The 21,522-nt window shown below is 40.8% G+C and overlaps 1 protein-coding gene across 2 annotated transcripts in view; it reads right to left on the bottom strand.

Annotated features, from left to right (window-relative positions):
• Positions 1-21,522, bottom strand: part of DMGDH (dimethylglycine dehydrogenase) — a 65,899-nt gene that overhangs the window by 14,346 nt on the left and 30,031 nt on the right. For both annotated transcript variants that reach the window (XM_081826680.1, XM_006731875.3), the window contains exons 8-14: positions 19,311-19,480; positions 18,437-18,590; positions 16,574-16,739; positions 15,975-16,105; positions 14,510-14,727; positions 12,166-12,323; positions 9,549-9,608 (exon numbers count right to left, since the gene is read on the bottom strand). In XM_081826680.1, coding sequence (XP_081682806.1) covers positions 9,549-9,608; positions 12,166-12,323; positions 14,510-14,727; positions 15,975-16,105; positions 16,574-16,739; positions 18,437-18,590; positions 19,311-19,480 — 1,057 coding nt within the window. The remainder of the gene's footprint in view (positions 1-9,548; positions 9,609-12,165; positions 12,324-14,509; positions 14,728-15,974; positions 16,106-16,573; positions 16,740-18,436; positions 18,591-19,310; positions 19,481-21,522) is intronic.

Genomic DNA, 21,522 nt, shown 5'->3' with positions numbered 1-21,522 from the left:
ACAAACCATTTAGGGTTGGGTGCAGTAAGTCCCCTTAACCTCTCAGTGAAACAGTGGGAAGGGTCCTCACATAACCTCTGCCTGACACCTCCCAGTTCACTCTTCTATGGTTCGGACCTTCCATGTGAAGTATGATTTCTATAGATATTGCAACTTGAAGTTGCTGACCTTCACATGAAACTGAAAGTTTTCCACTGGCCAAGATTAAAATAATTGTAAAATGAAAGTCCGATTATCTTCCCCAGTGTAATCCAGATGGTGAGAACTCTAAAGCTTTATTATGAAGCCAAATAAAAATTCAAAGACAGCTGGACCCGATGTTATTTAAGACAGGACTGCTGGGGACAAAACAAAACAACCAACCCACAGAAAAAGCCTGATTCATTTGAATTCCTATGTAGGATAAATTCATGATAATAGAAGTCTTAACAAACTGTCACAGCATTCCAGTGGGTCTCAAGGGTTAACTGGCTTCAAGCTTATGCACTCCTTGCTTGCCAACTTAAGTCCCTTAGTCTGTAGCCTTACGAACTACTTTTCTTGAGATCTGCAGACCACTGGCCTTGAGGAGGGAAGAACCAGACTTTCCCAGAAGATAAGACCTGACCACATTCATAAAGTCACCACTGATGCCAGCAAGTCTGTTCCGGGTCATGTCAATGTACAACTAACCACCTGGGCACCCGCTTCCCTTGTCCCCACCCAGGTCCCTCACCTTCCCCTTTAAACCCTCTGCCTTTCCCAACACAGGAAGATGGGCTTTGGGATGTTAGTCCTGAATAAAGCAGGCACCTTCATTTCCCACCGCCTCTCCTCTCTCTGGTATTGACTTTCCAGTGGCAAGCAGCCCACCCAACCTGAGTTCGGAACCAGTTCTGTCTAATAACAAAACCAAAGTTCATTATAGTTAAAACATTTCTAAATACATAAAGAACTTTAAGAATAACAATTTTTTTTTTAAAGATTTTATTTATCCATTCATGAGAGACAGAGACAGAGATGCAGAGGCAGAGGGAGAAGCAGGCTCCCCGCGGAGCAGGGAGCCCAATGTGGGACTCAATCCCAGGACCCTGGGATCATGACCTGAGCTGAAGGCAGTCGCTTAACCGACTGAGCCACCCAGGCGCCCAGATGTACTTTATGTTTAAATGAATTACCAATAATTATGATACAGACTTTTCATAATAGTTCTCACTTCTAGACTAGAGTGAAGAACAATTGCCCATTTGGTGTTATAAGTATAGCACTCAAGCCTAAATGCAAAGTAATTATTAAAGGAAGCAGGAAAACCATAAATAAATGAGGCTTCAGGGGGTGCCTGGGTGGCTCAGTCGGTTGAGCATCCAACTCTTGGTTTCGGCTCAGGTTGTGATCTCATGGGTCATAGGATCTAGTCCTGCATCAGGCTCTGCACTTGGCATGGAGTCTGCTTGGGATTCTCTCTTCCTCTCCCTCTGCCCCTCCCACTTGTGCTCATTTTCTAATAAATAAATAAATCTTTAAAAAAAAAAAAAAGAAAGGAGGCTTCAGCAGGGGATCCAAGATCTTTCTTGCTGGGGTCTTCAAAAAAATTCAAAGGATTTTTTTCTATTGCTGTTTTCCCTAGATACTTTTAGATTCAATTCAGTAAGATGGAAGAAACTAACATGTATTGAGGTACCAAATGTTCTGTTTCTCCTCTAATAAACTTATGAGGCAGATATTTTCATTTTACAGATGAGAATACTGAAGTGTTGATAGTTAAGCAACTTGTTTACTTCTAAACCAAGTGGCAGAGCCGTAACTCACAGCCTTCAACAAATACTTACGGAGGTCCTACTAATTACCAGACACAGTGCTAGCCCTAAGGACTCTCCACCTGTCCTCAAGGAGCTCACAGTCTACCTGAGGCAGCTAGTATTATGGGATGTGCCAAGGATAAGGACAGATCTAAGGTGCTAGAAAAGAGGGGTTCCCAACACTCCCCTGGCTTTAATTACCACCTATATACTAATGACCCAAATCCATGCTTTCAGAGCAGAGGTCCTCAAACCTATGTGCTCAGCTGTCACTTGGCTGTCCCACAGCCCCTTAACCCCACAAGTCCTTCCAATCTCCCATTTGCACCTTTATGTTTCCCTGTTCGTTATCAGTATCCTGGATCCTCCTCTCCACTCCCTTCACATACACTCCCTCATGCGGTCTCCATCCTATCTTCCTCCTATCACTCACACCTCTTTATTCTCCATCCAATGGCCACAGGAATGGTGTACACGCACATAAAAAGATTTTCAAAATCAAGTCATTGAGGAAATCAAATCCATGAGACCCATCTACTTAGCTCATCGAGTACCCGAAGTTAAGAAGACTGACCATGACAAGTGTTTGGTGAGGATATGGTGGAGGAACTGAAACTCTAATGGACTGCTGGTGGGAATATTAAATATAAAATGGTACACCACTTTGTGCAACAGTTCCTTAAAATGTTGACATACATCTGCGACTTTATTCAGCCATAACACTCCTAGATAACTACCCAAGAGAAAACTGCTAAGCTGTAAACAACCCCAAAGTTCATCGAGTGTATAAATAAATTGTGCTAATACACACAATGGAAACCTACTTAGTATTAAAAGGAAGGAATTATTGGGGCGCCTGGGTGGCTCAGTCATTGAGCGTCTGCCTTCGGCTTGGGTCATGGTCCCAGGGTCCTGGGATCGAGCCCCACATCGGGCTCCCTGCTCTGCGGGAAGCCTGCTTCTCCCTCTCCCACTCCCCCTGCTTGTGTTCCCTCTCTCGCTGTGTCTCTCTCTGTCAAATAAATAAATAAAATCTTTTTTTAAAAAAAAAAGGGAAGGAATTATTGATACATATAATACAGATGAGTCTCAAACTAATCGTGCCAGAGTGAAAGAATGAAGACCAAAACCAAAGTATGTATTGTAGGATTCCATTCATATAAGACTCTAGAAAATGCAAAATGGTGTATCGTGACAAAAAGTTCCTTGGGGAGTAGGTGGGGTGTAGGGAGGGTTGGGAGGTAGGGACTGCAAAGAGGCCTGAACCAACTTCTGGGGATGAGGGATGGGTTCACCATCCTCAATGTGGTCAGGGTTTCACACATGTATACTTGCATTAAAACTTAGCAAATGGCACACTTTCAATATGTCCATTTATTGCATGTTTAGTTAAGCTGTTAAAAAGTAATTAAAATATAATAAAAGCAATCTAAAGAATTACTTCAATTTATTCCTAGATGAGGGTTCCATACACTTGCAAATTTTAAAGCAGGCAGCTGAACAGCACATTTAAGCTTTTAGGGTGGAAACAGAGTATTGTTTCCTATCAGAAATTGGATGTATATGAGGATACTGATTCAAAGGCTGTTAGCTTGATATACTCTTGGCAAATGTTTCATGAATGATAAACTCTCTCTCAGCCTAGGTTTTACTTCTTTTTTTCTTTCCTTTGGTTTTTCCTTTATCATTTAGCAATGGAAATGGGTAGGAGAATAAGGATGGCTTAATTAAATGTCACAATTCATATGGATACCATACCAGGGTCTTCAACTACTCGGCTAGCTGGTACTTCATAGGTTTTTAGACTTATAAGGGAGCCCTCATTTTATAGAGTAGCAGTCTCAGGAGCAAGATGAAATTAAATGGCTTTCCCAAGGCCACGCAGCTCGAATTTGGTGACCTTTTAAAAAAATTCATTTACTGCTCAATTAAAGAAAAAAACCAAAAAACAAAAAAATGCACGTGCACAAGAAAGAGAGCTACATAGATTTGGGGCAGAATATATTAACTGCACCCTAGCCAGAGGAGGGCACAGATTTACTTACTTCCAATTCACTACAGATTCTATAGCACCTTCCTCTGACCAATCCACCTGTCTTGCCATTCTCCTGTTTACTGACCGGAGCACAGCACAGTTCTCTAGCCTTACTAAAGAACTAAGAGAGTGGTTGTCAATCTTCACTGTATAATAAAACCAAGAAACCCAGACCCTACCCCCAGAGTTCATCCAAATGGTTTGGGGTAGGTCAGTGTTCTCAAACTTGAGCGAGCATCAGAACCACCTGGAGGGCTTCTTAAAACAGGTTATTGGGCCCCATCGCCAGAGTTTCTGATTTGGGGATGGTACTCAATGACCTGCATTTCTAACCAATCCCTAGGTAACACAGGTGCTGCTAGTCTGTGAACCACACTTGAGAACCACTGGAGGTAGGGCAATTTTTAAGAAGTTCTCCATGATGGTAATATACAGCCTGCTGAAAAGCACGGTCTAACACAGTCACCCTCAACCTTCTTTAGAATTACCTAGGGAGTTAAAAACAACAAAACAAAACACTGATGCCTGAATCGCTACCTCGAGAGATTTTTAAATTGATCTGTGTTGCAGCATGAACCTCAGATTTCTTAAGCATTATATAATTTAAAAGGCATACTCCTGATGATTCTAACATACAGCCAAGACTGAGAGTCACTGAAAATTTTCTGCCTCAATCCCTATTACCATAATACCTAAAATTTCCCCAGAGTTGGATACTTACACCATGCATTAGAAATTCCTTTCTAACTTGTTTGTGAACAGTGATTTATTTCCACTTTGATGTTTTAATAATGTTAACACTTATTGAATTGTAAGAATGTAGTAAGCCTGGTGATGCTTTGCCTCTTTTTGTTGTGTTTTGCTTACTAGTTATGCTTTAAATAATTTTTCCTCAAAGAGAAACGCTGTATTTTCTATGAACACTGACTTCTACCTTGTGGTTATTGATGTAGGAAAAGATGTTAGGGTTCAAAGCCGACGGCCAGGAAAGAATTCTTGAGATGTGTTTGGTGCAAAAAGGTGGTTTTATTAAAGCACAGGGACAGAACCCGTGGTCAGAAAGAGCTGTACTGGGGTCATGAGGAGCGGCCCATTATACACTTTCAAGTTGGGAAGGGGTTAGGGATAGCATAAGTCTCTAAGGAATTTTGGAAGCAAGGTTTCCAGGCCCTTGAGGGGGCTAGCTATTGTTGAGAAAAGGTCATTTATTACTGTTTAGTAAAAACTCAGTCATGAGGGGTGCCTGGGTGGCTCAGTCGGTTAGGCGTCTGTCTTCGGCTTGGGTCATGATCCCGGGGTCCTGGGATTGAGCCCCGCATCAGGCTCCTTGCTTGGTGGGGAGCCTGTTTCTCCCTCTCCCTGCCGCTAACCCTGCTTGTGCTCTCTCTCTGTCAAATGGATAAATAAAATCTTAAAAAAAACCTCAGTCATGAGACCCTTCAGATGTATATCATTTGCTTGGGGGATGATTGCCAACATGTATCTTGGGGGGTAGAGATAAAGGAAGTTTCCAAAGGAATTTTTATATGTTAAAGTAGACATACAGGGTCCTGGAGGTTGGGCTAAGATTGCCTTTTGCCCTTAGCAAAGAATTAACATCGAGGCAGCTGAGTCCCTAGAGGAAGGTCACTCTGCCTATTTCAAGGACTGGTCAATGGGTTGTAGATAGTACGGAAATTCAATAATTTTTCTTTTGCCTTTGTTTCCCACATCAGTTATCATCACTTTATTCTGTTTCTACTGGTTAGAAGCCTATGATACAGTAAGTGAGGAAAAAAAAGAAATTGGGGATGGAGGATATCTTTTAAAAATTCTCCTAATCTTCTTAAACATGTTATATTTGTACTTCAGTCTCTGAATCTTGGCTGGGTTCTCTCTAAATGAACAAAGATTCAGTATTTCCAAGAGGAAAATTCCAATACTATGTATGATTCCATCCTAAGGCAGCTGACTTTTGCTCGTGGTTAATGCACTTTATTTCTAACTAAAAAAAAACAACAACAACAACAAAACAGAACCACTAATTTTTCCGAAGAAGTAGCTTCTTTTGGAATTACAATACCCTTAATAGCGATGATATAAGTTGTTTCAGGTAAAGGGATTTTAGTTAAGGAGATTTCAAAGTATCTATTCAATTCTTTTTGCCTGTATCACAGCTCTGGTTAGTGGTTCTTTTCCAGGCGCTATGCTGACTCTCCACAAGATGGCACTGTTGTGTATGGCTACACGACTCTGCTGGCGCCCACTGATCCTTTCAGAATATTAACAATGTGTCCTACAGTTTTAGTTCCTGAAATACCATTCGTTTCAAGCCTCCTGAGATTGGAGAGCCTATCAGGAGTTAGGTCTTCAACTGTTAGACCTGCGGCCCCGCCAGGTGTTTAATAAATAGTACTTCCTCAATGCTGACCAGGAAGGAGAATACTCCTAGCTCACGCCACGGGAAGGCTGTAGCTCAAACAACTCTCAGAAGTGAGGCCGGCAAGTACCATGCACTGTCTTCCTTGGCCATCTAAGATTTCTCAGTACTCCATTTTTTTTCCCCCTTACTCTCCTACCGGTTTTGACAAGAACACAGTTCTCTCTAAAGAGGCCTGATGGCCCAGCTCCTCAGCCACCCATTTTCCTTCTGAGTATGGCTAAAGGGGCTACTCTGATCCTACCATAAAATACGAAATCAATTACAACAAAAACATGACTGTGGGAGGCATTAATCAATAAAATGTAATGCATGCATATTTTAGGATTATGTTGCCAGAAAAACATGGCTGGGCAATTATTCATTCAAGGCTGATCAGCCTAGAATGGGAAAGGACCTTCCTGGGGCAAGTGGTGGGTGAGAAAACTCTATGGTGAGGTTAGAGGTCACTTCACCGCTCTGTGCTTCTGTTTCCTCTCCCTCAAACAAGGTGGTACTGAGCCGTCTCTGGGGGCCCTCCTTGCTCCCACACAGCCTGTGTCCTATAGTAATTTTCTTCCTATTAGGGCTTATAAACACTTAGGGGCCAAGCAGGGAATTTTATACATTTGCTTCAAAGGGAATGAAAGAAAAGGATTTTAAACAATTGTAAAATACTAGGATTTTCTTAAATTTTGTTTTTATTGGTATATTTATGGAATATCAACATTCCTCTGTCTTAGCTACTGCTTCAGTTTTCATAGACCATTAACTTTCCAAAGCAATTTGAACTCGCCTTATATATTCTTTATAATGTAGTATGAAGCCAGATTGGTAACATTTTTGTTTTTAGGCACAGAATGGAATTATTAAGTTACACAGGTTAGCTTACAATGTTTTTCAGAAGCCTGTTTCATATTATAGACTGCTACAAAACAAAGGTGAAGTTGTTGTGAAACCACCGTATTGGATCTGGACAACGTAGGTTCGACCTAGTCGTCAGTCCTGGAAATTGTCTAGTGTCACTAGGATAGCCACTAACCACCCGAGTCCATATAATTGAAAGAGACTAGCTCAGTTAGGTCCATGTCCTTGGGCTACATGGACCCTCACCCAATGACAGCATTCGAAATCAACTCTGTGACACCAAGATGAGAACCAACAATTCAGAAATCATAAAAAGCATACCATAAACCAAAATCATTATCTGTTAAACAGCTTAGTTCCGAGCTGGGCTTTGGTTATTGAAATAATTTAAAGGAACTAATAAATACACAATCCACACCTGCTTATAATCATAAAGGGAGTTTCAAAAACCCAATTTCAACACAAAGAGCTCATTTATCTATGCCTTCTCCCCAAACAATAATACCCAAACACTGTGAAGCAAGAGAGTCAGTTATCTATTTACCTATTGGTGACCAACAACAGAACTTTAGTGCTTTCAAGAGCCAGGCCATTTTTATCCTTATTTTAAACAGCTAAACCAAGACTTCTGTTATCAGAAGGAGCAATCTGCTGCAAGGGTCTGCCCAAATTCCAAGCACCTGCTTTCTCTGGTCTGGAGGCAGATGGTACATCATAAAAATAAAAGTCATAGGGAAAACGTACAGAAAGATATTCCCTTTAAAACCCTTAAGGAGGTTCTCTTTCCTAAAACCTAATACTATAAATATACATGATTATGTTAATAGCTTAGCTTAGAATTTGGGAACTTGAGGCAGGAGCATTAAAAAGTTTCCTTCGCCTGGTTCATATGCATGTGGTCACACAGTTCCACAGAATGGGAAAACGGCCTTTACTTTTGCTTACTGGCACCTCAACAGGACAGTTTATTTCTGGAATTCTAACAAGTATCCCCCACAGCAGCAGCTGTTGTCCTCTCCAATACTTCCACTAACTGCATCGCTGTTAAGTTCTTTTCCAGTAACTAAGACGCTACTCGGTGGGTGTTTGAGTCAGCTCAGGCTGCTGTAACGAAATATCACAAACTAGGCGGCTTTAACCCCGGGAAATTATTTCTCACGGTTCTGGAGGCTGGGAAGTCAAAGACCGAGGCGCCGGCCAATTCAGCTCCCCCGTGAGCGTTCTCTTTCTGGTTCGCAGCTACTTTATCGCCGTGGCCTCACCATGTGGACAGAAAGCGAGCTCCGCGTCTTCCCGCACTCGTGAGAACACTAATTCCATCGTGGAGACCCCACCCTCATGATTTCACCTAAACCTGATTACCTCCCAAAGGCCCCACCTCCAACTAGCATCACATGGGGATTAGGACTTCAACAGAGGAATTTTCGAGGGACACAATCATTCAGTCCATAACAATAGGATCACTTCATTTAGAACTTTAGGACTTGTACAGATGACTTAGGTGGTGATAAATGTGCTTTCCCACAATAATTATGTAGGATGGTGCTTCTCAAACTAGGTGCATCAGAATCCCCTGCAGCTAATTAAAACACAGGTTTCTTGGCCTGAGTCCCAGAGATTCTGACTTAGCAGGTCTGGGGTGAGATCTGAGAATTTGCATTTCTTTTTTTTTTTTTAAGATTTTATTTATTTATTTGACAGAGAGAGACACAGCGAGAGAGGGAACACAAGCAGGGGGAGTGGGAGAGGGAGAAGCAGGCTTCCCGCAGAGCAGGGAGCCCGATGTGGGGCTCAATCCCAGGACCCTGGGACCATGACCAGAGCCGAAGGCAGACGCTCAACGACTGAGCCACCCAGGTGCTCCAGAATTTGCATTTCTCACAAGCTCCCAGGTGATGCTGATGCTCTGTCTGAGGCCCACACTTTGGGAACTACTAATGTAGGGATTCCCTTTGGACTGTTAATATCAGTTATCATATTTGTATTGGCTTCTCAGTAAATACCCATTTTCTGCTGAACACATTTGAAATGTTGCACTTACATATAAAAGTGCCTAATAAGCAGATGGATAGATCTGCTGAGGGGAGGCTGCTTTATGCTGTGAGCACCCAGGGAGAGAAAATTAATGCTGTATGTTTGATGAGCTAACGTGTGACTTCACAAATCACCAGGATTGATAAGAATGTCTACTGACATCTTCTCCTTAGTAATTTTTATCCCAGAATTTAGATTTAGTCTTTAAAGTTGCTGGATTCTGCTATCCTACATCTACAAGCACACTGCAATAGTTTGAACTGATACCTAATTTTGACAAGCGCTCAATACAAAGCACCTGAGCAATGCTTAGTATTTATGTTCAACTCATTTGTCCTATAATCACACTTGGTTAAATTTTAAAGCATGGCTCTGTCACAAAACAGCCTCATAATTTTAAGAATTACTTCAAGAACACTTTGGAATATAAACATACCTTGTTGAGCTTTATAAAATATTCCAGTCCGGCTTCCAAAGGATTTGTATCACAGTTCATCTGAAAGGGAAGCACACATTTTTAAAAAAGATTTTATTTTCAAGTAATCTCTACACCCAACATGGGGCAAGAACTCACAACCCCGAGATCCAGAGTCACGTGTTCTACTAACTGAGCCAACCAGATGCCCCTGGACACATTTTAAATCTTAGATGAGTGGAAATCATTTCAGTAACATCACCTTCATATGTTCTTTTTTTTAGGGAAGAGAAACACTTTTGGATTTTGAACATAGATTCTGAAAGGAAAGTTATAGACTGGTCTTTAAAGTAATTTTTAAATCTAAAATTGAAATGTAGCCCGTCAGGAAGTATTATCATTGGAACAGCATATTAGACCCTAAAATTCAGTTTGTTCCCATGGCTCTTTTACTAATAAATATCTGAGGGATACCATGACATGCTGATCCTCCCCAAAATAAGACTCTAATACGTTCTTATATAATAGTGTTACATAGTTAGGTCTTGAAAAGTTATTAGGTAATATACTTATCTTACAATTAGCCAGGAATCAGGACAAGCGGAGGAGAAAGCAGATGGTAGGAAAATGGCTTCGACAGAGTTCAAGAAAGAGAAAAGGAAACAGAGATTGAATCTCAGCCTTTTCATATATGGTTGAGTAATTACAATATACTTTAAGTTGAAGCTAAAGCCACTCTTTGGGACTAGATCTGAAGTTACTGGATTTTGTTTGTTTTATTACTGTTCCCTTTTGCACCAAGAGAACTGGTTGAAACTCCATAAAAAGTAGCCAAACTTTTTTAAAAAGACAACATAGCACTCATATAAATTAGATAAGTAATATAAACTTGTTTTATATGATACAAAATTTGGTCTCTCATACTTCCTAATCAATTTGAGCAACTCTAAACTTATTTTTTTATCTGCTCAAAGTTTCAGAATTTCTCTAGGAAAAAAAGGAGAACAAAGCACAGAAGATTGCTGTGACACCACTAGAGGGCGTGCCGGTATTGCTGGGAAATCAGAGGGACGTGGGAGGAAGAAGCGCTTTTCGGAGTCAGGCTTGGGGAGAGCAAGGAGGAGAAAATGGAAGGCAGGAGGGTGGAGAAATGGCTAACTCCCAAAGGCTGCATCTGCTGCTTCCTTCCTTGAGGAGTGTGAGGATAGAGCTGTCCTCTGTTTCTCTCCCTGCGGCAGCCCCATCGAAGGCCCTCGCTGTAGGCTGAGAATCCCCTAATAGAGCGCCTCTCCTACAAAAAAAATGGCAACTTGCGCCAAAGCCCTGGTTCTTTCAGTGGCTCCTGGAAGCTCCCTCTGCACCTAGAAGCCCACTTGCTTCTGCCCACAGTCTGGATGTTCCAAGGGCCTTGTCTATGCTTTCAAACCCACCTTGCCCTCCAATTAAATTCATTACATGCTAGGAATTTTATCTAATATCTCTGATAACTTTGTAAGAGAAAGAGAATCTTCATTTTAGGAGCGTCTGGGTGGCGAAGTCGGTTAAGCATCTGCCTTCGGCTCATGTCATGATCTCAGGGTCCTGGGATCATGTCCAGCATCAGGCTCCCTGCTCAGTGAGGAATCTGCTTCTCCCTCTCCCTCTGCCCCTCCTCACCCCCCACTTGTGTTCTCTTTTTCTCTCTCAAATAAAGAAATAAAATCTTAAAAAAAAAAAAAAAAGATAATCTTCATTTTATAGAAAAGTAAACAGAGGCTCTGGAGGGTTAAGTCCATGTAGCTAATATGTGATGGAGGATAAATTCAAACCCAAGAGACCCCACTCTGAAGTATATCCTTTACTACTATCCTTTATGTCACTTGTCAGGCCTCAAACTCAAAGAAACAACTTCTAAGGAAATATGAAAAAATGATGGGGTCCAGAGATAGCCTGCCAATGGAGATAAAACAGAACAGAGTTTGAACCAGAGTTTGGCCACTTCTGTTTAATCTGGACCAAGTTTACTGTTTCTCAATGCGATTGTGTATAGAACAGGGATAATTCAGATAACCCCAACTCCAAACCCCTTGCCTAAGAATCACCAATAATAACTTCTTCAGGGAGAGCTGAAAGTAAAATAAATCATGCCTATGAAAATGGTGTGAAACTCTCCACACAGAAACCCTTAGTTCCCATTTTCAGTGGTGGAAGCAAGCTGGACCAACATATCCTAGATCACCAACTCTCTTCCTCATAAAGACACCTTTCGGTGTGATTTCCCCAAAAGGTACATAAGAAGAAAGTGAGGGTGGGCAAGGCGACAGAGGAAGAAGAAGAATTTGAAAAGCGCCCCTCCTATACTGTGGGGTAAGCAGGCCCCCAGAGCCGCAGCTCCACACACAGTCAGAGATGGATGTCCAGGGCTCTCTGCCAAGCGGGAGGAATTAAAGCAGAATAAACAGTGTGTCATAATTCCACCGAACTTTCAACTGGGAGGAAGTGAAGGAGAAAAACATCTTCCCTTAATTAAATAAAGTTATCTAATAACACATCATTTCTGACATAACAGTCAGCCGATGTTAATGCAATTAAAACTCGCCCTTACACAAAAGTCGGACACAATAAACAAAATTGTAATGAAGATGCTGGCGTTTCAAACCTCTGACCCCCAGGCTCTGAAAGCTTTCTCCAGTCTTAATGCATTCATGGCGTATGTTCCGAAATTATCGATTCCCTCCTCCTGGCCTGCATTCATGATAATGTCATAGAGAGCTGCAGAATCTTCTCGTCTGTGGTACAGCTCCCAACCCAGCTCACCTGAAACAAACCCACAAGTACCACACTAGAGTAAGAGCAATGGTTACTTGGTCTAACGCACATTAGCTAAAACACATAAATAAATGCAGAGGGTCCACTTATATAATATAGACATGGTTGAGTTTTAAAAGACCAGTTCACAAAAAAGTTGCAAAGGAGCCTGCCATACCACAGATGCATTCATGCCCCATCCTGTTTCCCACACACAGAGCGATATCTAGGACACATCTTCTCATGACACAGAAAGATGTTAATATAGGAATTAATCTGGACCCTTGACCTCAGCTTCATGATATTAAGTGAGTAATTAGCATGGCATAGTTTATCATGATAAGGAATTTGAGGTTTATTTTATTTTATTTTTTTTGTAAAGATTTTATTTATTTATTTGAGAGAGAGAGACTGAGAGAGAGAGCACAGGAGAGGGGGGAGGGTTGGGAGGGTCAGAGGGAGAAGCAGACTCCCTGCCGAGCAGGGAGCCCGATGCGGGACTCATCCCGGGACTCCAGGATCATGACCTGAGCCGAAGGCAGTCGCTTCACCGACTGAGCCACCCAGGCGCCCAGGAATTTGAGGTTTAGAAACCTCAACCCCTGGGGCGCCTGAGTGGCTCAGTCGGTTAAGCGGCCAACTCTTAGTTTCAGCTCAGGTCATGATCTCCAGGTCCTGGGATTGAGCCCTGGGTCAGCGGGGAGTGGGGAGTCTGCTTGTGGATTCTCTCTCCCTCTCCCTCTGCCCCTCCCCCTGCTCCTGCTCTCTTGCTTTCTCTCTCAAATGAACAAATAAATCTTTATTTAAATTAAGAAAGAAAGAAACCTCAACCCCCAATTCCTTGCCCCAAAATCACAAGGCTTAAAAATATAGGCACTGACAATTATTCAAATGGTCTTCACTGTGGGACAGCCATTAACTCTAGTGCCCCCCACACCCCTTTTCTTCCCCACTCGGTCCTTTTAGTCACCATGAGAGCTGTGGGCAAAAACCATAGGAAATGAAACCCAACCCAAATAGTCTTGTTTATTTTTTATTCTGCTTATGTTTTATGCTAGTCACCATTTTGCGAAGGTCAGGTGAAAGAAGGATGGGAAAAGTGGACAGTGGAAGCCCAGAGAAGAACTATAGCCTTCAGACTTTATGTATGTTCTCCTTGTTCGCCAATGTTGAGGGCTGATGGTGATGTGTTTTTCCAGGACACCACCAGAACATGTTCTGAGTAACATGTAATTGAATGAATGCCTGGGCACCAAGTACTCTTTTTTTTTTTTTAAGATTTTATTTATTTGACAGAGAGAGACACAGCAAGAGAGGGAACACAAGCAGGGGGAGTGAGAGAGGGAGAAGCAGGCTTCCCGCCGAGCAGGGAGCCCGATGCAGGACTCGACCCCAGGACCCTGAGATCATGACCTGAGCTAAAGGCAGACACTTAACGACTGAGCCATCCAGGCGCCCCCACCAAGTACTCTTTCTATGAAAGAACACGGAGGGCTAGAGGAAGTTGGAAGTGAGCCCACAGCACCAATGGGGAACTGAAGAGCATTCATTTATTTCCATTTCAAACACATACAATGCACAAAGTTAGGTGCTATAAGAAGACTTCCCTAAAAGAGCCTTAATGGTAATACTTGAAGAGAGGTGCCTGATACATTTAAGAAGGTCTCTGAGAGATTCTATCTATGGAAGACCATCTTTTTTTTTTTTTTAAAGATTTTAAAAATTTACTTATTTGACAGAGAGAGAGACAGAGAGAGAGAGAGAGCACAAGCAGATGCTTAACCTACTGAGCCCCCCAGGCACCTCTATGGGAGACCATCTTGAATGTTCCTAGAAAGAGTCAGCTGACCTGAACATGCTGTCAGCCCTTCCAACTATTCTAACAGCTATCCTCTTCCAACTTTTTTATCTACCCTTCCAAATAATAAGAAGCCATGGGATTGGAACAACAATTGGAAATCTGGGAAATGACTCTCCCAGACTAGGAGTGAATAGACAGAATTATTATAAGAGTTGGACAGGAGAAATCTTCCTCCATAGTTAGACTGACAAAAGTCAGTGTATTCGTGTTTGTGTGTGTGTGTGCATGCGCACACACAGGTGTACATGCATGTGCTCATGTTCATTTGGGCTAGCTTCTTTTAAATTTTAGAGACCTTCTCTTAAATTTTAGAAAATTGTTTTCCAATTCTTACCAGTATAAGATATCCTAATAGCAGTGACAGGAATGTTTGAAACCTTTAAAGACTTGGTTTGAAGAAACTTGAAAACTTCATCACTAAGATCTTCAGTGGTCAGTTTCTGAAGAACCTTTCTTGCATGGGGCCCTGCAATACCAAGGACTCCAAGTTCATCGGTTATGTTTTTAATTTCAACATCATATCCACCGTTGACTGCCTCTTCTTCAATCCATCTGCATTTGAGTCATAAACATTGTGTTAAATCTTGCTTGAATAATGCATGTTGGTGACATATTAATTCTCTGAAGACATGCTCTGTGTCTAGAATTACCAGGAAGTCCCCAGAGTGTCATTTTGTATAATAACCTAATTTTTTAAGTTGAGGAAACTGAGTCCCAGAGATGTTAAGTGATTCTCTTTAAACCACCCACTTATAAATTTGGGGATAATTTTTCACAGTAGAGAAGGATCCTTCAATTTAAACCTGCCACATAATTCTTTTAAATAGTGACAGCCCTATTGCATTTAAACTAAAGATTCAATCTTTGAGAATTAATTTAAACCCAAATTTTCTCTAATACCTATACATGGGAGGCACATTTGTGCTGCTAAAGGTTAATAATGTGCCTGCCACCAGACACATAATTGCTTTGATGATCAAAAGGAAACAATACGAACTCTAAAGACTAGTTTCAATTTCTAAGTCTTGATGAGTTATTGGAACCCAGTTTTAGGGTTTGTTTATAATTTATTGAGAGTCCCTGGAGCTACATAAAATGATCATCTGAATTTACACAAAGCTAAGTTACTAAGATACATCTTGGATTGGAGGGTATAAATTGCATCATTTTACAATCATAGTGAGAATCTCAGAGTAAGACATTTATTAAACAACAGGATTCGAAATATTTTTGGAATATTAAAGACTACAGATTTGATAGTAGACTAAATCATAGACCAAAGACTCATGTGAAGGATTGACCTGGCAAGTCAACGATTTAAATCTAGCTTTGGGCCAGAGAGCACAAAGCATGAAGAAGGAGGAAGATAACCCAGGGAGGCAGCTTACTGAAGTGGACTGAACATGGGCATCAGAATCAAAAGGAGTGACTTACGCAAGTTACTCTAACTCAAACTTCAGTTTTCTCACATGAAAATGGGAATAATATAGACCTTGCAGATATATCTATTAAGAGAATTAATTGAGATAATGTCTAAAAAGAGTTCTGACACATTGATGATGTCTAATAATTGGGAGTTAATGTTTTTAGAACCAGCAAACCCTATGGATGGATTACCTTTGAGGGGTGTGGGGACAGGGTCCCTCACTTCAAATAATTTCCTATAAAAGACATGAAATTTATTTGAAACAATAAGGTTTAAGATTAAAGTTGTACTTTAATTGGTAAAAGAAAAGCGCACTGCAAGATTGAGTCAGTATATAATCCATATAAAATTTTCTTATTAGGTGCATACTTACCTAAGATCGTGAAGTTCAGATCCAGAACCAGTTATTAGTAAAAACTCCCCAGGAGTTTGGTGAGAAACAGTCAACTCAGCATACACTCGACCTTTTGGTGTCAACATGTGACTTATATTTGTAAAACCCACCTACACAAAAGAATTAAAAATTACCTCAGGATGCAATTAAAATCTTATGTATCCTTTTAACACAACATGGAAATAAAAATGCAAGTGTCAACAATGAAAAACGTTTGAATCTTACCATTTATATCAATTGTGTGAACTATCTTTAAACCTAGACCCAAGATTAATTTTGAAGTTCTTAGATTCAATGATAATTATAACTATTTGTCATAAAAATTACACTTGAGTCAATTTTGCAGTTCCCTACTGACACAATTTAGCAAAGTCATAAGGTCCTTGGATGATAATTTGTTCAACAAAATTTAAATTAGAAAATTAGCTAGAATATTCATGGTCAGTTGAAGAGCTCCGGCATTCATAGAAAAATCATTAGGTGGACTAAAATAACATACTAATTAAAAAAAAATATGAGAGGACAGAGAATTAAGCAGACCAGAATCCTGAACCTTGTACCCATATAAGGTTATTTACCTTTGGAATGACATTTGCAAAGAGATGGTCCAACAGTCGAACAGAGTCTTGGCCTTTGATGTTAAACTTGCCAAACGGTGACAGGTCAATAACCCCTACTTTTTGCATAACCTGTTTATACTCAGATCCTACAGGCTCAAACCAGTTTGTGCGGCAAAAACTGGGCCTGAAACACAATGTTTGTCATAAAACAGCTGTCATTCATTTTCAAAAAAATTACAGAATATTTATTAAACACTGTTAACCTAGAAAATCCCATTTGGGAAAAAAAGTACAACCCAAAGTTCTGTTCTGTAAATCATACACATATGGTAGAAACTGATTCTTTAAAGGTACTCTTCTATTCCTTTGACCCATTTTGTAGTGAACGACATAGTATTAATTAACTAGAAATTAAGTTAGGACATGTGGGCTCTCAGATCTGGAAGAAAGCATAGAAGTCTACCAGTACTGAGTTTTTTGATCTTGGTTGCATATTAGAATCACCTGGGGAGCATGTAAAAAATATCACATTTTTTTGGACCTAATTAAATCAGAATATAATGGGGTAGAGCGATCTTGTCCAGTGCTTCTGGATGCAATTACAAATCACTTGCACTTGTTAAAATGCAGATTCTAATGCAGCAGGTCTGGGGTGAGGCCCTACACTCTGCATTCTAACAGGTGATGCTCATGCTGTTGGTCCATACCCAGAATAAGCAAGGACTTGGTCCAACATCTTCATTTTTCAGAGAAAAGGCATAAGGTGTTTTCCAAGGCTTTTGTCTTAGTAAATGACGGAGCTTGGCCAGGAACAAAAGTCTACTGACTCATTCAGGGACCTTTCTACTTGATAAAGTTGACTTCTAATGTGGTATTTTAACCACAGAACAGACAACTGTCTGCTAAATGAGTTTTCAGTTGTTTAATTATTAAAATAATAGAAGAAACAGGTCAGATCCAAAGAGCAAAGGTGAAGAACAGATCGGGCATTTACCTGAGTCCTTTAGGAAAAACCGAACCAGTATTTTGCCCCCAGATATTCTAGACCAACTGTCTACTGAGCCCAAATTCATTAATCAACAACTGGGCCTCTACTATCCTTTATACCATTTAGATCTGGTCTTAAAGTAGACATCAAAACCTGCTTAAATAAGCAAAATGACAAGTCCAAAAAAGAGTGAGTGAGAGATAACAATTTCTACATTTGCTATTTGTTTTCTCTTGGTTTATGGATTCTTATGAGAAAAAATATATAATCACTATTAATCCCAAATGACAACAAGGGTGTGTAATCCAAGTACAACGATGGCAACAGCTTTAGAGGAATTCAGAGAATTGTTTAGTGGGATGCTTTATGCTTTAGCTTAATGTCAAATGCTAAGGAAATGATCTTTCCTCTTAATTTATCAACAGTACATATAATTTACATGACTCACTGCACACACACTAGAAAGCTGTCGCTATGAGCTCTTCCTTGATCAATAGAAAATCCATATTGCCATACTATTTCCATTAGATGGGATTTGACTAGGCATCCTAAACCAGGACACATCTTTAGGAGCCAACTGAAGCCAGGTGGGGATGTAGAGGGGATGGGGAAGGTTCCTCTGAGCTCCTGGAAAATGCCAAGTGGAGGCATCACCTGAGCTGGCTGTAGAACTCTGGAGGCCACAGGGGTCCTAGATGTGAGCCAATGTCACATGGGATAGACTAACGCCTCCACCGCCAGAAAATAAGTTTTGTAGGAAAAGGCTCAATGCTCTTCGGAATGGGGTGAAGTGACTTGGGGCAGGGGACAGCATTTCTCTTATGTCCTTCCATTCCATCTCCAAAATTTCATTCTACATTCGGAGCCACAGGCAGGTTATGTCATTCACTTACCTGTACTGAGTGTCCTGGCCCGGTTTGTAGAACCAGTGTGGCTGCTCCCAGCCTGCATGGAACCCCATGGAACACTTAGACTCCAGGGTTTTATAAAGCCCACTGACTCGCTGAGTCGGCCTCCCGGCGAATCGTTCTTCTTTAGGATAACCAACTGAAAAAGGAAAACTATACCTAAATAGCACATAACCAAAACTATAAACAATTTTGAAGGCACTCAAAAAATAGAAAACACAGTTCTTAACATCCAGAAGCATATATGTGTATGAAACTTATGTAAAAGATGGTAACTACACTTCTTGTGGTGACCATTTCACAATGTATACAAATGTCAAATCGCTATGTTGTATGCCTGAAACTAACATAATATCGTAGGTCAACTACACTGCAATTTAAAAAATAATGTAAAAGGGCACCTGGGTGGCTCAGTCAGCCAAGCAACTGACTCTTGGTTTTGGCTCAGGTCATGATCTCAGGGTCCTGAGATGGAGCCCCAAGTCAAACTCTGGGCTTTGCGCAGAGTCTGCTTGGGACTCTCTCTCCCTCTCCCTTTCCCCCTCCCCCTGGCTTGCTCACTCGCTCTCTCAAATAAATAAATCTTTTTAAAAATTTATGTAAAAAAACCCAAATTTTCATTTATATAACAATCCAAGGATAAAGTAAAAGTGGATTTAGAACTTAAAATCGCTGATGCACTCTACACATTAAATATACACATTCATATAGATTCCTTGTTGTGTCTTAAAGGCATAGTGCTTATTAGAATCCCTAAGTACTCCTACCACAATGCACAGAATAGCAAGCAACTAGAATCAGAGGCACTGCAAGTCAATTCTGTACACACTTTGTAGACAATAGTAAATTTGCACGTTACCAATATTGTTGAATCCATATGACTCTCTTGCTTTGGCCTCAGTGTACTGAGTTGTTGTCCATTTGCCATAGCGATTGGGATCCAATTCTATCAGATCAAATGGAGGTTCTCCGTGCAGGATCCAGTCACTGAGATATTTCCCTACCCCACCAGCATGGATTATGCCGTATCTTTCAAAATACAGAGATAAATACACTGTTATTAACATATGTAGTTTTCAGATAATGAAACATGTCCAACTATTTTACAGGTCCTCCAAGTTGGAGTGTTCTGTGCTATTTAGAACATTCGACAACATAATGTAGTTTTTTTCCTCAAAAAAAAAATACATGTTCAGGCATCCAGATTAAAGGGACCTGACTTGATAGCTAGTTTGTTTCCATAGTTTCAAGAGATGCACACCTGCAAAATAGCCTACAGCTCTTAGCTAGGAAAGAGGCTCACTTTAGGAAAATGGAGGAAAGGAAACAAAGGGGAAGGCTTAGTTGTTATCTTCTCAGACCCCTGGAGCTAGGATTATTTTGAGTGATAGGAAGCTTGCAGGAGAAACTGTACACTGCCCAGGGGCACATGCATCTCTTCTCAGACTCAATTTAGTTCAGGCCCCCTTAGGCGATGACCTCTGTGCAGGGACCTGGAACCTTGATCTCAGAAGCATTCAGAGCAAGAGGCACTCAACCAGGGACTTGTAGGGAGGAGAGGGAAAGGACCACTCTCCCTTGTATTTTGCAACGAATGGGTCACTTGGTGGCAAGGGTAGGCTTGTTTTCTATTTCTATATGATGATGCTTTAAAACTAAGAACATGACTGTGGCAGATAATTGGATCTGAGATGAAGGAATCACAGTTTTACACTGGCTGCATGCAGTTCTACCCACTCACTCTAGTAATGAAGGACTTTCCTGTAGGTTTATCTGTGGTTTAGGTCAAGAGAAGCATCTGAGTAATTGGATGAGCGGAAAGTCATGGGCGAATGACCAAGAAAAGGAGCTACATGAGCAGACCTCAAAATACCAGAAATTCCAGTATCCCAAATGGATTCTAACAGCCAGAATCACTCTGAGAGCTTGGGAGAACCTTAGCAAAGACTATAAATGTTAACTAACTTTCCCCACAAGATACCAGTTTGGCTATTTTATAAAAATGAATGACTGGAGCGCCTGGGTGGCTCAGACGGTTAAGTGTCTGCCTTTGGCTCAGGTCATGATCCCGGGGTCCTGGGATCCAGCCCCACATTGGGCTCCTTACTTGATGGGCAGCCTGCTTCTCCCTCTCCACCACTTGTGCTCTCTCATGCTTTCTCTCTCTCAAATAAATAAAATCTTTAAAAAAAAAAAAAGAATGACTAAAGTTGTTATGAGGATATTTCTCAAGTAGAGTAAGACGGCAATAATTTATACTTCTCTGAATCATTTTAAAAAGTGACATGGGTCATCCAAATCACCCATAAACAATTTCACTAAGTTTCAAGAAGGCAATAAAAATGATTAAATATATGCTTAAAATTCACTCATCCAGTGGTGTTGCTTGGAGGGCATCCATACTTGCATTTTGTATTCTTCATATGTAATAATATTGTCAAAGACAAACTATTTCATTGCGTATTGTAAACACTTTTTCACAGACCCCCCCCAAATTCACTCATCCAGGTCCATCTATGATATACAAAAGCCGTCATTTTTGAGAGCTAGAGATGCTGTTATAAGACCTGAAATTGTGTAAAGTTTTATTGACATTTATTGAACACTTGCTCTTTGCCAGGTATTGTTTCCATCTAACATGTACTGTTAGATGCTGATTTATTCTTTAATAATTTTATTTCACCAATGGGAAAACCAGCCCCCACATAGGGGTTAAATTAAGGTCACACATTAATAAAGAGCAGATTCAGGACCCAGACTCAGTCATCTGACCCCAGGGTACACTCCTTATTATTGGACTTTATTTCTTCACTGGTTCTCAATTTTTTTTTCAGCCAAGACACACGTGACAGACAGTAGTCACATTCTTGACAGACTCTTTGGGCAAAGCCAGGGCTGTGCTGTGTTTCCTTTGGTCTCACTGCCACACCATTATGTTCTTTCCCTTTGAACAATGTGTATGAGCTAATAAACGGGGCAGAGCGCTGTTCATTGAGGATAATCCTGAATCAAGTCTAATTTATTTTCTAAAGGTAAATCCTTTGCAAACTTCAGCTCTCTACCCGTTAACA

This window comes from Leptonychotes weddellii, chromosome 7 (assembly GCF_054177405.1).
Source record: "Leptonychotes weddellii isolate Sample4059 chromosome 7, ASM5417740v2, whole genome shotgun sequence".
Taxonomy (NCBI): domain Eukaryota; kingdom Metazoa; phylum Chordata; class Mammalia; order Carnivora; family Phocidae; genus Leptonychotes; species Leptonychotes weddellii.
Note: the sequence above shows the minus strand (reverse complement) of the source record. Positions and strands in the feature narration are given on the sequence as shown.